The following is a 13045-nucleotide window of genomic DNA, read 5'->3' as shown; positions in this document are numbered from 1 at the left end:
GACATTGTTCGTAAAATACCTACTTCCCCAGAATCTTGAGGCATGCCCCCGAAGCAAAACAGTCCATGGCTCCTTCATCTATTACCCTTTGGATAGATGGCTTGAACTATACTTTATTTTGTTTAGTTTATCCTCTAGACCCTAATCTTACTAAGCTACGCAGAATCCCTCCAATTTTATCATTTTTTTTAAATTTAATTTCATCTTTTTAAATTGTATTTAATCACTTATTTTTATTTCTCAATTTTCATTTTTACCTTCTTATTGTTTTTTTCTCTCCTCTCACTTTGTTATATGCATCTGTGTTTGTATGTAAGTAAAACATGCTGTGTCATTTTTCTATTTGTTGGAAAAACCAATAAAAGTTCAAGTGAAAAAAAAAAAAGGACTAAATAGGAGTAGCTCAAACTGTTACAGAAGCACAGCATTTCAGTAACTGTAAAGGTAAAAGGTGGTTCCACCACTGATTAGAGAGGACCGTGACGGTGGCACGTTGTCATACTGGATTATTGTTTGCAGGTATATTCATGCTGCCATGGCGACAGAGAGGGCATAGTTTAAACGTGATGAAAAAAAACGTTGTGATGAGAAGAGGCGTGGCGGCCAATCTCGACTCATTTCAAAATGAACTTGAAACTTCCCAGTGACGCGTTGAAAAAATAATCAAACCACTTCCTCTACAAGTAGCAAGAACTTTCAGATTTATTTTTAAAATGCAGGCAAATCTGTGACACTAGAACAAATGTAAAAAAAAAATCCAAACTCATTTACTTAAGGTTTTTTTTATAATCTCTTCAAATCTTTATAATCTTACCAGAAGACACTTGTTTGTATATATAAAAGTCCGAAACAAGCTACAGTGTGCTCTGTCAGCATGGTACCTTACAAATATGTACATACAAGTAAATGCATATAAAGAGAGAAATGTATTTTGCATCAGATGCCACCTGTCCTGTCAGATGTGCAGCTTCCTTTCATGTGCAGGATTTGTCAAATGTTGAAAATGTTTTAGTTCCAGTTCTTGAAGAACTGCTTGAAGATGATGGTCTCCTTCCCCTGCGGCAGAATCTCCACCTGCAGCACAACGCACATAAACATGAAGAAGTTACAGCAAGTGTGAGACTTTAGAGTTGAGAATGGGTCATTTCAGTGTCATGAGCAGTACCTGCGTTTTCATCCTGGGGTACTTCATCTGTTCGATGAAGTTGTCTGCCATCTGTAGGGCCACCTGCTTCTCGTCAGCGTTTGCTCCGTTACCTGACAATCAATGAACGACGTTAGCGCCGGCAGGTTAAGCTTGTTTGCTAATTTCTCCAAAGCAGGACAAAACAGATACTCTTCCTGGCGTCCACAGGAGAAAATAGCTACAGCAAATTTCAGAGAGTGAAAATCCTAGTTTTGTGAGAAACTACAGTTACAAAAAACAGATCTGGAGGCCTAAACTTAGTTTAGTTGCTATGTTTCATCTGTATTTCATTGTTGTGTGTTTTCTTGCGCTGTATTGTTTTGCTTTGAAATTAAAGTCTCTACCAGGAAATTAACCCTTAAAATCTGCCATTTAAGAAAACGTCATTCTTATGTCTTATGTCTTCAGATGTGCCTGTTAGCAGCTTATTTCAAGCTATTGTTGACACTGTGTGATGTCAAACCAGATAAAGATCCAAAAGTCTAATACACGTAGCATGTACTGCACAGTGACCAGTGAAATCAGATGTGGACAGTTACTATAGATAATGCTTATACAAAATAATTCTTATGTCCTAAGACTCACCTCCAAGTGAAAACTGTCAACCATTATTTTTCACAATGCTCATTAAAATTTGATCCAATTAGATACCGAATATCTCTGCCATCTAACAACTATCACTTTCCTCGGTATGCATTTCAGGCGGCACAAGTTTGCTGGTTCGGGGTCAAGTCGTATTTCCTCACCTTTCCAGACGAAGATCTTTCCATTGGCGCCGTTGTCCAGAATGAAGCAGTCATCACGAACCAGCGTCTCCTTGGCAAACGGGCTCTTCTCCGACACTTTGGTCATCGTCATGGAGCCCGTTGCATCGGACACCTGTGGGGTGAATAAACCCAGTTTTATGCTTTGCTTAATAAAAGCAGATTGTAGTTTGACATATCAGTGTGGTTTTTGAAGCTCTGCAGATGAAGTTACCTTGTAGAGGGAGGCAGAGTTGGAAACGTCTGCTTTGTTGTCTTCTTCTAGCGTGCTCTCTGCCAGCTCTGGCATCTGTCCCAGGACCTGCTCAGCAACATAACAGGATGCTCAGAAAACAGAAATACTACAAAAAAAAGAAGACTTTTTCTGGACTTCATTGATGCCACTCTCATGTCTGTACAGTACATATGAAGCTACAGGCAGCAGATGGTTAGCTTAGCATAAACAAAGGGGAAACAGCGAGCCTGGCTCTGTCCAAAGGTAACAAAATCAGCCTACCAGCACCTCTTAAGCAACATGAGGGTTTTCTTTATGCTTTTATTTATTCTTCATTCCCACCACTCACAGGACGAAACACAGCCAACTGAAACATAATTACAAAATAAAAGCATGCATTTACCTTGAGCATCTCCTCCGGCTCCTCCCCCTCGCTGGTGTCCACAATTCGGGCTTTACCGTGTCTGTCCGTGTCACGAATCAGCGAGGCGATCTCGCGCACTTTTTGCTTCTCGAACATGTTGGCCTGCGACCCGATCCATGACACAATGGTCTGCAGGGCAAAAGAAGCTCCATGAGGTCACAACGGCGATGAAACACTTTAATAGTATTCACCTCATGTGATCTGCAGTTTTAGTTTTAGGCCAAAGAATCACAACAGACTTTATTTTGTATTGCAGCAGTATGAGTAACTGGATTATGACAGTTTTTTGAGGGGTCATGGCTTGTGTCCTCACCTCTCCAAGGTCGAGGATGAAGCAGTCTCCTTTGTTGAAGCTGTTCCAGGACAGCTCCACCTCCTTGGCACGGATGTTGCGCTTCCCTTTGATCTGGTACAACCTCTGCACCGTCCCGGAGCCCTGAGGCCTCCTGAAGCCCGACTCCACACCACCCGTCTGTTGATGTTAAAGACATTGTAGTTTTTATTTTTATGTTTATTTTTTCATGCTTTATGTCATAAAGAGATTTCAGCTTTAACTTCCCGGTTTGTTTTAACAAGCTCGACTTGATGTGCGAGCAATCCCAGTGACATGAATGCACTTTGGCACAGAGGCCATTAAATCCAGGGTGCTGTAATATGATGAACATAGACTTAACCCCCAATACACAGAAGCCAGATAAAAGAAAGATGTGTCAAAAGGCAAATATTTGGAGTCACTTTCTCATTAATGATTAAAAACTTAATGGATTAAGTATATATTTTAAATTTGAAATAATCTTGCATGTGTAATATCATTGCTGTTGGATGTCTCTAAAATGTCCTCTCATGTGGAACCAAGAAATGCATGCTTACGTGTAGCTGGTAATGCTTCTGTAATTGCCAAATAATAATAAAGACACTTCCTGGAAGGAATTTGGTACTAATTATAGAGAATTGTTCAGTTGGCACACATTTAATTAATCGTTAAATCCATTAAAAATAAATTAATATTTACCTGGGTTTAAGGAGCATTTCTTTTAAGGAAATTCCTATAATCAGCACCAAATGACATCATTCTCTCCAGGAAGTTACTAAGAAACTACAAACCCATAAAATAAACTGAAATTTAAAGTTTTTGCTGAACTTCCAGAATCAGGTCCACCCCTCCCTCACCTTGTAGCTGACCCCTCTGGGGAAGAGGGCCATGAACTCCGGGGACTCGTAGCCCTGAACCTGCCTGTGCTGAACGGGGTCACCGCCCAGGAAGTTGTCCAGCTGGGTGGCCAGCATGGCGCACGCCACCTGCTCGTCCCGAGACGACTTCTCACCTGCAACAGAGAAAGGGTTAAATATCATGTTCACACACACACACACACACACACACTCCTCCAGAGAGAAACTTTGTGGATATTCATACTTCATTCAAAATACATGTGGGTGACATTTGGGCTGATAACCTTTAATTACTTTTTGTTCATTGTTTCTGATTTATTCTTTTCTCTTCTTCTGCTTTTCTATAAATATTTTGGTTTGTGAGTTTGAGGGAGGTCACTTTTGAATGACATGTTGTCCTAATTATCCAGTTACGACACACTCCGTCTTGGGTGAATGTACAAAAAGATCAAACTCAAGTATTTTTTCCTACTTTGATCCCTGATGAACACTTAAAAAAGGTCTAAACTTTTTAATAAACTTGTAATAAACTAAACTGACAAAGCCAGAAGTTTGCATTTTTTGTATATAACACATCAAAATGATGGAGATGATTAAAAGCTTTAGAAAAATTGTGATTTAACCTTAAGTTTGAATTATTAACGGCTACTCCTAAAAGTGCTTTGGATGTAATCATAAGTGAGCTTGCATGCTGACAAAATCACGTCCCAAAAGCTAGCAGGTGGATCTGGAGCTGGGATTGTCTTGTTGAAGAAGTAAAGTGAAGGCGACTACATTTTTAAGAGCCCTGCAGGTCTCTCCAAGGTAAAGCTGAAAAGAAAAGCAAAAAAAAAGGAAATAGAAACACAGGGGCAGAAAGGTTAAGATGTCACAATACGAGGAACAAAAGAGCTGCTGACAGAGGTGATGGGTCACGGAGACTGAAGCCAACAGTGTGTCGGCCACAAAGAAACACAGAGGTCATCGATTGTAAACAAGAGGAGGAGGGAGGGAGGCCTCAGAGAGACGCATGCTTGAGCACAGAGAGCCCTCTTCAAGCTGTGACAATCAGCTTAGTGTTACCTAAGCACCGGATACATGCTGGAAACAACAGTACTGTAACAGTCCTCCTGCATTTTTAATGGGCCCTGCGCAAAAAACCATCCCAGTTTCCCTTTGGGACGCCCCCCCCCCCCTCTCTCTCTCATCATCCCTCTCCATCCAGCCTCTCTCCTCACACAGTCATGCAGCAGGTCAGCGCTGTGTCTCATGTGTCATCACCATCACTGGGAGGGTTATCAGGCTTTTCGACCGCAGCACAGGACCAGGATTAGGTGTGTAGTGAGTACGGGACAATGGTTAGCCGAACGGAGTAAAAATAGAAACAGGAGAAAGGACATTCAAGTGTAAGTGTGTCTCTCTCCTGGCTTTCTAAAGACCAAAAGAAGCATCCTGCTCCAATGAGCAGCACAGCTGTCCTGTTGAGGAATGAACATTTCCAGAATATAGTGCGATAAAGAGTGTGTGGCATCATGTTGCATTGCATGTTGTAGTCTTTTAACCCCTGTGTTGTCCTTTTCTGCACCAATCACCGAGTCAAGTTTCAATCTATTTTTTACTTTGGTGAAAAAAATGTTTTATTTATTTGTTTTCTGATTTATTTTTGACTTTTTTTGTCTGTTTTGTTTTGTTTTGCCGTAACCGATCAATACTGAGTGACATATCCGTCCTGCCGATGTCATTTGCAGTAGAGACGGAAGCTGCAGGAGCGTTTTCAAGGAGCAATTAACATTTTTCACACGTTGATTGATTCTGTATGTTGACTTACACAAACCTCTACCAATGTACCAATGCTCTGGTCTGATTGGCTTGGTGCTTTTCTAACTGGGGAAGAGACGGCATATAATGCATATATGGGCAGCAATCAATAGGTCTGGAAATGGTCTAATTTTGATGATCTCTTGCAATTCCCCCCTTTAGCTCTTATTTGTTTCTTGCTTCGAGGAAATAGTATTCAGCTTGATTTTCCTTTAACAAATAAATGAAGCTGACTTGATTAGATAGCAGTGGTCTGACATTACTGATTGATCTTGTCCTGAAATGAGATGCCATCATTGAGAAGGTGCCACCTACTCAGACACACTGGAAGCCTGTTGAGTGTACACTGAGCTTTAGTCTTGAGTCAGATTGCGTAGCTGCATGCTACATAACCTTATTGTGTTGTCCCTTGTTAATGGGATGTGCATCTGCAACACGTTAAGACTCAGTTTGGCTTAAGAGGAAGCTTTTAGCTTATTAACAATCATCCGCTCTTAATGAAACACATTATATAACCCAGATGTTTCTTCCAGTCTCTCACCAATCCACATGTGAAGGTCGGCTCCCAGTTGACCACGGTTCTCCAGCACCAGATAAGAGTCCCCGTTAAAAAAGGCCCCCACCTCGGAGGTATCCAGCGGGACCGCCTTCATCTTCTCCACCCTCCACACTCGGAGGCCCGTCTGCCGGACCTCTGGACCAAACTGACCCGGTGCTGCCTGGAAGGTGAGCATACTGCAAGGAGGGAAGAGGAAAGACAGAAAGAAGTTAACACAGGAAGTGTAAATACAGGGAGTGTGTCACTGTTTCCATGTGGGAATGGATGCTCGGTTTTGGTTGGAGTAAGGAGAAGTAAAAGCAGAAGTCAAGCCCACGCGGTCCTCACACATGAAGGAAGTACGCAACTTGTCATGATCAGAAGACAAGCGCCCATTTTTAGACTTTTGTGCTTCACTCTGACTTAAACTGCAAAGACCAGGACTCAACACAGACCCCCAAACCACAATCCCTTTATAAAAAAAGACGGAGTGGAGGGTGTGGTTGATGTGATGAGCGCTATTACACATAGACTTGACAATTGGCTTGTGTTGCTGCTTAACAACCATGGGCTACATTACATCACTTTTATGCAACACAACACCGAGCCGGCCACACTAACACAACACTAGTGTCGTTGCACAAAACCAGGCGTGGCCATATGCAAGCTAGATCATGTCACGGGTGAGAGTGAGCCAGGTATGGACTCTAATGTACACCTCTCTCTGTCTTACAGTTTTTTCAACCCTGTCGCACAGGAAGAAGAAGAAAAAACGGCGGTTTTGGATGTTATATATAAGTGTGTCATCCAACCACAACTCTGTCTCTTCCTGTCTTCTCTCGCCTTGCTGCAGTATGACTTGCAGTAGAGAGGTTTGCAGAGAGACGAGTTACTGCTATCTTACTCTTCCTCTTTTCTCTCAAATATTGTGATGTGGCTAAAGGTGCCACAATGCGTTTGGCCCCTTAATCAACAATGCAATGTCATGATTTTCAGGAAGGTTTAAAAATAAAACCATGTTAAAGCTTCATAAATACGCTTTTACACAAAACGATAGAAATGGGGAATTGAAAGATGATGTGTCTGTCAGAGAAATAGGAAACAATAACTGTTTAGATTGTTACATTAGACCAGCTGCTGCCAAGAACAAACCTCAAATAGTAAGGTTTACCCTGAGTGATAAATATTAGAAACACCTCCACCACTCATGACAGACTAATGACTATTAAGTTGAATCAACTGATCAAGAGAACATTACAACCTTCCTGACGGGAAGATTTAAGAAACAGAGTAAGTCAACCTAGAGTTCAAGAATGAACGTTCACACTCAAAATTATTGTTGTTTGACAAGAAAAAGAGACTTGTGCTAGATCCACTTACTAGCTTTTTTCCAAAGCTTTCAACTCTCAAACATGGTCTTCCTCAGCAGATAGAGATAATGGAGGTTCATCATGTGAACTAAGTAACATGACAAACTGGAGCTTGCTCAGTTGTTAACATGGCCACGTGATCCCCATCCACTGATGAAGACCATGAAATGCAGTTGAAAGCACCAGAAAATCTGAGTAAGTAGCCCTTGAGTTAGAAATTAAGTTTTGGGTTCGGTTTGATTGGCTAATCAATTAATCAACTTCAGCACTAGATGGTGAAAGAAAAAGACAATTTTGCAAAATCCAGTATTTAAATATATCTGGTGCAACATAACAGTTGTTACATAACAGAGTTATGTTGCACCAGCCCTCCAGTCTGTGACATATTCAAATTAAACTGGCATTACAGATCCATATAGATATTACAGTGTTAAAATGAACATCAACATAACATGGGTGGAGGATTTACTACACTTTCTTCATAACTATCATTATAGAAGTAGTAGAAATTTAGCTGCTAGATAGGCGCCAGGCAGCGACCATAACTGATAAAGGAGGAGGAAAACAAACAATTAACATGTTTAAAGTGATTAGAGTCAACTGAGGATCCAACACTGCTGCTCTCCGATATTATCTGTTAAAAATCACTCAGTAGCCAGCAGAAAAAGTTGAAAGTATTAGCGATAATCATCAGCATTGCGGTGAGTCAGCAGCAGCTCCGCCCCTTTCCGTTTTTGGGGTTTTCAGTTTGGAAGATAGTTTTACGACTCTCCTCTCCTGATATCTGGTATCAGCTCATACTTTTACAACTCTGCATCATTTTAGTAACCTGTGATCAGTCTCTGCAGTAGAAACTGGTAAAGTAGCGGAGTAGAGGAGGCAAGGGAGCGAGGAAGGAGAGAAAGGGCTGGAGGCAGCACATGCAGGGGCCCCGGGTTAAAGTTACAATGCTTGGACAGCAGCTCCAAGAGTGAGTATGGAGGCAGAGAAAAAGGCCCAATCCACTTAACTGTATGATCTCCTCTGGTACCTCCGGCATGCTGTCTGACTCCGGCTCCATTCTGCCTGTGTCCACTGGAGTGTGTGTGTGAACCGGTGTGTGTGTGTGAGGTTGTAAGGGATCGAGAGGTCTGGCGAGGAGGAGTGTTTGCGCTCACCTGGCCTGGTTAGCTTATATGTGGCAGGTAACAGGAGCCGGTGTGATGAAAGCCTACCTGCGTCCTGTGGATAGGGCGCCGTGTGGGAGGGGGGGTAGAGTCGGGTTCCTGGTTCCTGGCTAAAGCTAAACACCAAGCGGATAATTACTGGGAGAGCAAGCTGCTGGCTCCTCCATCTTTCCACTCTTCCCTTCTCCTCTGACTCCAGCTCTTCCTCCTCCTTCACCCTGTCCCTGTGTACCCTCCTTCTTCGCAAAGGCCAACAAAGACAGCAACAGATATGACTGGAAGCATAAGACTCTCACTATATGTTTCCCAAGGAGTCATAAGCCAACATGCTAAGGAAGTGACTCTAAACACCAATTCCCCTTTTCTATCTCTCCCACGTCACCATCCTTCCTCATCCATTTATGACCTCAGTCAGCCAAAGCCAATACAAATATCTGGTTATTCAATAAAAAGTCAAAGTTTTTTATTGTATTTTTTTTAGAAATCATCAAAATGAATGGCCTGCAAACCTTCAAAGACTGATTTTTTGTTGGCCACTTGGGGGCAGCAGAAACAACAACACGGACATCTCTTTTAAGTTGTTATGGCGAACTTGTTAACAAACAGTTGCTTTTTCACAAATCCAGCAGTTACAGAGCAACATGATCATTCATTTGGAGTCGCATTTCTGACAACCTGGGAATTGTAAGTCCAATATTCTTCTACATGCTGATCAACTGATGACATTTCACAAACCCACAGAGAGATGAAAGCAGATAATAACATAGCTTAAGAAAGGCCTAGGGGGTGAAGTAACTCTTGATCAGTAGTGTCATTTTATTTTGCTTCCTCTGCCCAGACAGACCATCTGAGTGTTTTGGCGCTGCCATTTTTGAGCTCTATATTGTGGGCTTGAGTCATGTAATGGTGAATGGCAGCAATGTGCTACTAAAGTGTCTACACTGCTGATATGCATCCATATACATTTTAACCACATATAATAATGTGTTTGCCATATTGAAGCAGTTTTCTGTTTTTTTAAGGTAATTTTTGGGCAATAAATAAATTTGAGGGCTCTTGGTAGTCAGCAAAGGTCTTAAAATGATTTGCCCATCAGTCAATCCATGAAAAGAGTATAGCTTCTTAAATGTGAGCTCTGTTCTTTTTCCTCCATTATTATTCTGTACTGTGAGCAAGTTATTTACTGGTGGAGGCATTAAGGATTTTATCTTTAAAAAGCACTGATTTAAAATGAGCTATACTCTCTATAATCCAATTGAGTCATTTACATCGAGGAAACAATGAAGGGAAGTGTGGAATAAATTCAAGAGTCTTTCTCATGCTACCAGAGAGAAGGCAGCCTGACACGTTAATAAGATAGAAAGTTTCCCTTTTGGCCTCAAATAAAGTGGTCAGTGGCTTCTGGTTAGATGGAGGAGATGGAGAGAGAGAGACGGAGTGGACGGAGGGGTTCGGATGGAGACACAAGGTCACAGCTACAGGGGTCAGTGACTCCATCAGTCATTCATGCGTTGGTAACCAGACAGAAATATGAGAGCAGACAATATGCAAGCGGACGGAGCAGCAGGCGTGGAGAGATCTGAGATTGACGGTGAGTGTATACAGCGTGTGTGTGTGTGTGTGTGTGTGTGTGTGTGTGTGTGTGTGTGTGGGGGGGGGGGGCACTGTATGTTTATGAGATTGAAATCAAGACAGAGTGAAGCAGACGGGGAGAAATTGAGAGGACCAGAAAACAGAGGAGTGAGATATGAATGTTAAATTATACCTTATATACCTACCTAATTATACCTACTTTTCTCAAGTAAGTCGCAAGATCTGAGGTTGTTCCCTCTTTAATACCCCCACCCTAACTTTAAGGAAGTTGTGAAACAGCAGCAACTAAGATCCGGATGATGTGCAGGCAGTGAGACAGGGACAGACTGGCAGAGGAAATTAAAAGGTGTGGTTTTTTGCCAGAGAGGCTGGAGTCTCGCTGAAATTAAACTAAAACATTCATTGTCCCGTTGTGAGATTCCTCAGCGGATTTCAGGCAGGAAGGAATGTGATGAGCAAACAGGGAAAGAAGTGTGTGGGAGGGAAAATAGAAAAAGGGATTCAGGGTCAAAGACTAAGAGGAACAGAAGTAAAAAGACAAAGTAGGAAAGGAAAGGACTAATCAGACTTGTGCTGCAAAGTTAAGATGTTTAAGACTTACCTTGGAGAGTGAGTTGGCGGTGGGACACGACACGTCTGAGCGGAGAGCGGAGAAGAGAGCAGTCATGCAAAGAGAAACACGTCCCTAAACACGCAAATCCTTTCTCTCACACACACACAAGATATTTCCTGCCTCTGTCTCCGGCAGCCGTAGCCCAGCCCTCTGACTCAACCACAAAAGAAGCAAAAAAGAGCGGAAACTTGATTGAATCAGGACCTGAAGAGGAGGGAGGATTCAAATGCAAATGAGGGGTGTACTTGACAAAATCATGAAACAGCTCATTTTTTCACTTAAATTTCTTTCTTTAAGAAATACAAAAATAAAGTCATACAAAAAAAGTCCATTCATGAAGTCCCTCCCTCAGCTCAGTACATTTACTCGAGTACAGTTTTGAGGTACTTTATACCTCCACTCAACTACATCTTGTATTTTTTTTACACTTTGCACTACATTTATATGACAGCTGCAGTTACTGGTTACAAAAAAAGCAAAAACTGGAAACCTATTTGTGTATCAGAACTCTGTTTTTTCTTCTTTCCTCTCCCATTAATCATCTGCAGTCCTAACTATAAGCGTTATCAAAAAGCAAAGTTTTAAGCCTACTCTTAGTGTGTCTGCCTCCCGGACGCAAACTGGGAGCCGGTTCCACCGGAGAGGAGCCTGATAGCTGAAGGCTCTGGCTCCTGTTCTGCTTTTGGAGACTCTAGGAACCACAAGCAACCCTGCATTCTGGGAGCACAGTGCTCTTGTGGGGTAATAGGGTCCTATGAGCTCTGGAGCGCTGAAGGCCACGGCAATGCCATTTAGAGTAACTATATCTTTAATGTGTTTCGGAGGTGTTCAGGGCCAAGAACAATAACTTCAGTCTTGTCAGTTTAACTTCAGATAATTGCAGGTCATCCAGGTTTGGATGTCCTCAAGGTATGCTTGAAGTTTAGCGAACTCATTTCATCGGGCTTGGTTGATAGATATGACCTAATATCATCCAGCAGCTCCCCTCTCATTAATGACTCAACGTTAAGGTCTCCACAGTCGGTAAGTATCACCACAGCAACCGGTCCAAACACGCTTGGCAGTCATACATGGATTACCGCAGTCAAACACGCCCATATTGTTTGTGTAGGAGGCACAGTGCAGCCTCAGATGATTATAAGGCATGCAGTCCTGCACAGGTGTCACTGTGTGAAGTCAGACATGATTCATCATTTCCACAGGTGAACATTACTACTGTAGGCTGAAGGATCCACCATCCATCCATTTTGAGTTGATCGGGTGTAACTGTCTTGAGGCTTCTGTTAGTTTTTGAGTTTTTAAAATCTAAAACTTGTGTGATCATTGTTTGTCTTATGGAAGCTTTATTTAACCTTTTACCCCTTTGGTGAGTCAGTCATTTCCAACTCTTGCTGCGCAGCTAAACATTGTTCAAACCCACAAAACTTTTCAGTAGAGATCACAACGTTTCCAAAGATAGCACAAATGTCAGGTAGGATTCTGTGTGTAAAATGAAGCACAAGACAAGAAAATATTTGATGGTGCAGCTATGGGTGATGGGTTTCAGTATTGCACTAAGTGTAAATATTATACAGCTTAAATGAGGAGCTGGAACAAGAACAATATATATATATATATATATATATATATATATATATATATATATATATGATACTGTCACACACTTCCAACCTTAAAGCTATTTAAGGGGAAAACTGCATTTGTCAGTGGAACAGCCTTGCCTGGTCTGTTAGGCTCTGAGAAACAAATACATCAAGACGCCTGTGTGAGAGCCCTCTCTTCATCTGGTGGCCGGGGAGGACAACGCAGAGGTGGTTTGCTGCCTGCTGGAGAAGGGAAGAGATGAAGCTCCAACACCTCTCCATTAATATTGTGCTGTTTTTGAAAGTAAAATGACTTTAAGTCTGTGATTAGGCAAACTAGCCCAACATCCCTGCAGCCTGCACACAGCAACTGATTTTAATAATGAGTTTTAGGGCCTTTTATATTCTAAATATACAGTAGGTCCAGTGGAGCATTGAAGGCATCTTTGTAACTAAGCACTAATGTCTCTTCTAAATGTTTTTCGTATTTCTTAATTGCACAAACCATTTCAAGCCAAGTGTCCTACTTTCTAATGATTTACTTGTAACTCTTGGAACTGTCTCAAACTAAGATATTAGTGGTGTGAAGTAGTGCAGTAAGATAGCGCTTGATAACACTTATCATGC

The 13045-nt window shown here is 41.9% G+C and overlaps 1 protein-coding gene across 1 annotated transcript; it reads right to left on the bottom strand.

The window, feature by feature from the left end:
* Positions 1 to 678: 678 nt before the first annotated feature.
* Positions 679 to 10951, bottom strand: LOC139305800 (macrophage-capping protein-like). Its single transcript, XM_070929749.1, has 9 exons — positions 10824 to 10951; positions 6097 to 6290; positions 3759 to 3913; positions 2902 to 3060; positions 2568 to 2717; positions 2165 to 2251; positions 1933 to 2065; positions 1166 to 1257; positions 679 to 1074 (listed from the first exon to the last, which is right to left on the bottom strand). The coding sequence occupies exons 2-9, from the start codon at positions 6287 to 6289 to the stop codon at positions 1009 to 1011; spliced, it is 1035 nt and encodes a 344-aa protein (XP_070785850.1). The 5' UTR covers position 6290; positions 10824 to 10951; the 3' UTR covers positions 679 to 1008.
* Between the last annotated feature and the right edge of the window lie 2094 nt (positions 10952 to 13045).

This window comes from Enoplosus armatus, chromosome 23 (genome assembly GCF_043641665.1).
Source record: "Enoplosus armatus isolate fEnoArm2 chromosome 23, fEnoArm2.hap1, whole genome shotgun sequence".
NCBI lineage: Eukaryota > Metazoa > Chordata > Actinopteri > Centrarchiformes > Enoplosidae > Enoplosus > Enoplosus armatus.
The sequence above is the reverse complement of the archived record's forward strand: the minus strand, read 5'-3'. Positions and strand labels throughout refer to the sequence as shown.

What these genes read in the sequence shown, in the direction of transcription:
- LOC139305800 (XM_070929749.1), bottom strand. Translation starts at nt 6,289, where the DNA reads ATGCTCACCTTCCAGGCAGCACCGGGTCAGTTTGGTCCAGAGGTCCGG. An exon ending in TCATCCTCGACCTTGGAGAG is followed by an intron (nt 2,718 to 2,901) that starts GTGAGGACACAA and finishes TTTGCCCTGCAG; the next exon opens with ACCATTGTGTCATGGATCGG. An exon ending in AGCCGGAGGAGATGCTCAAG is followed by an intron (nt 2,252 to 2,567) that starts GTAAATGCATGC and finishes GTTGCTGAGCAG; the next exon opens with GTCCTGGGACAGATGCCAGA.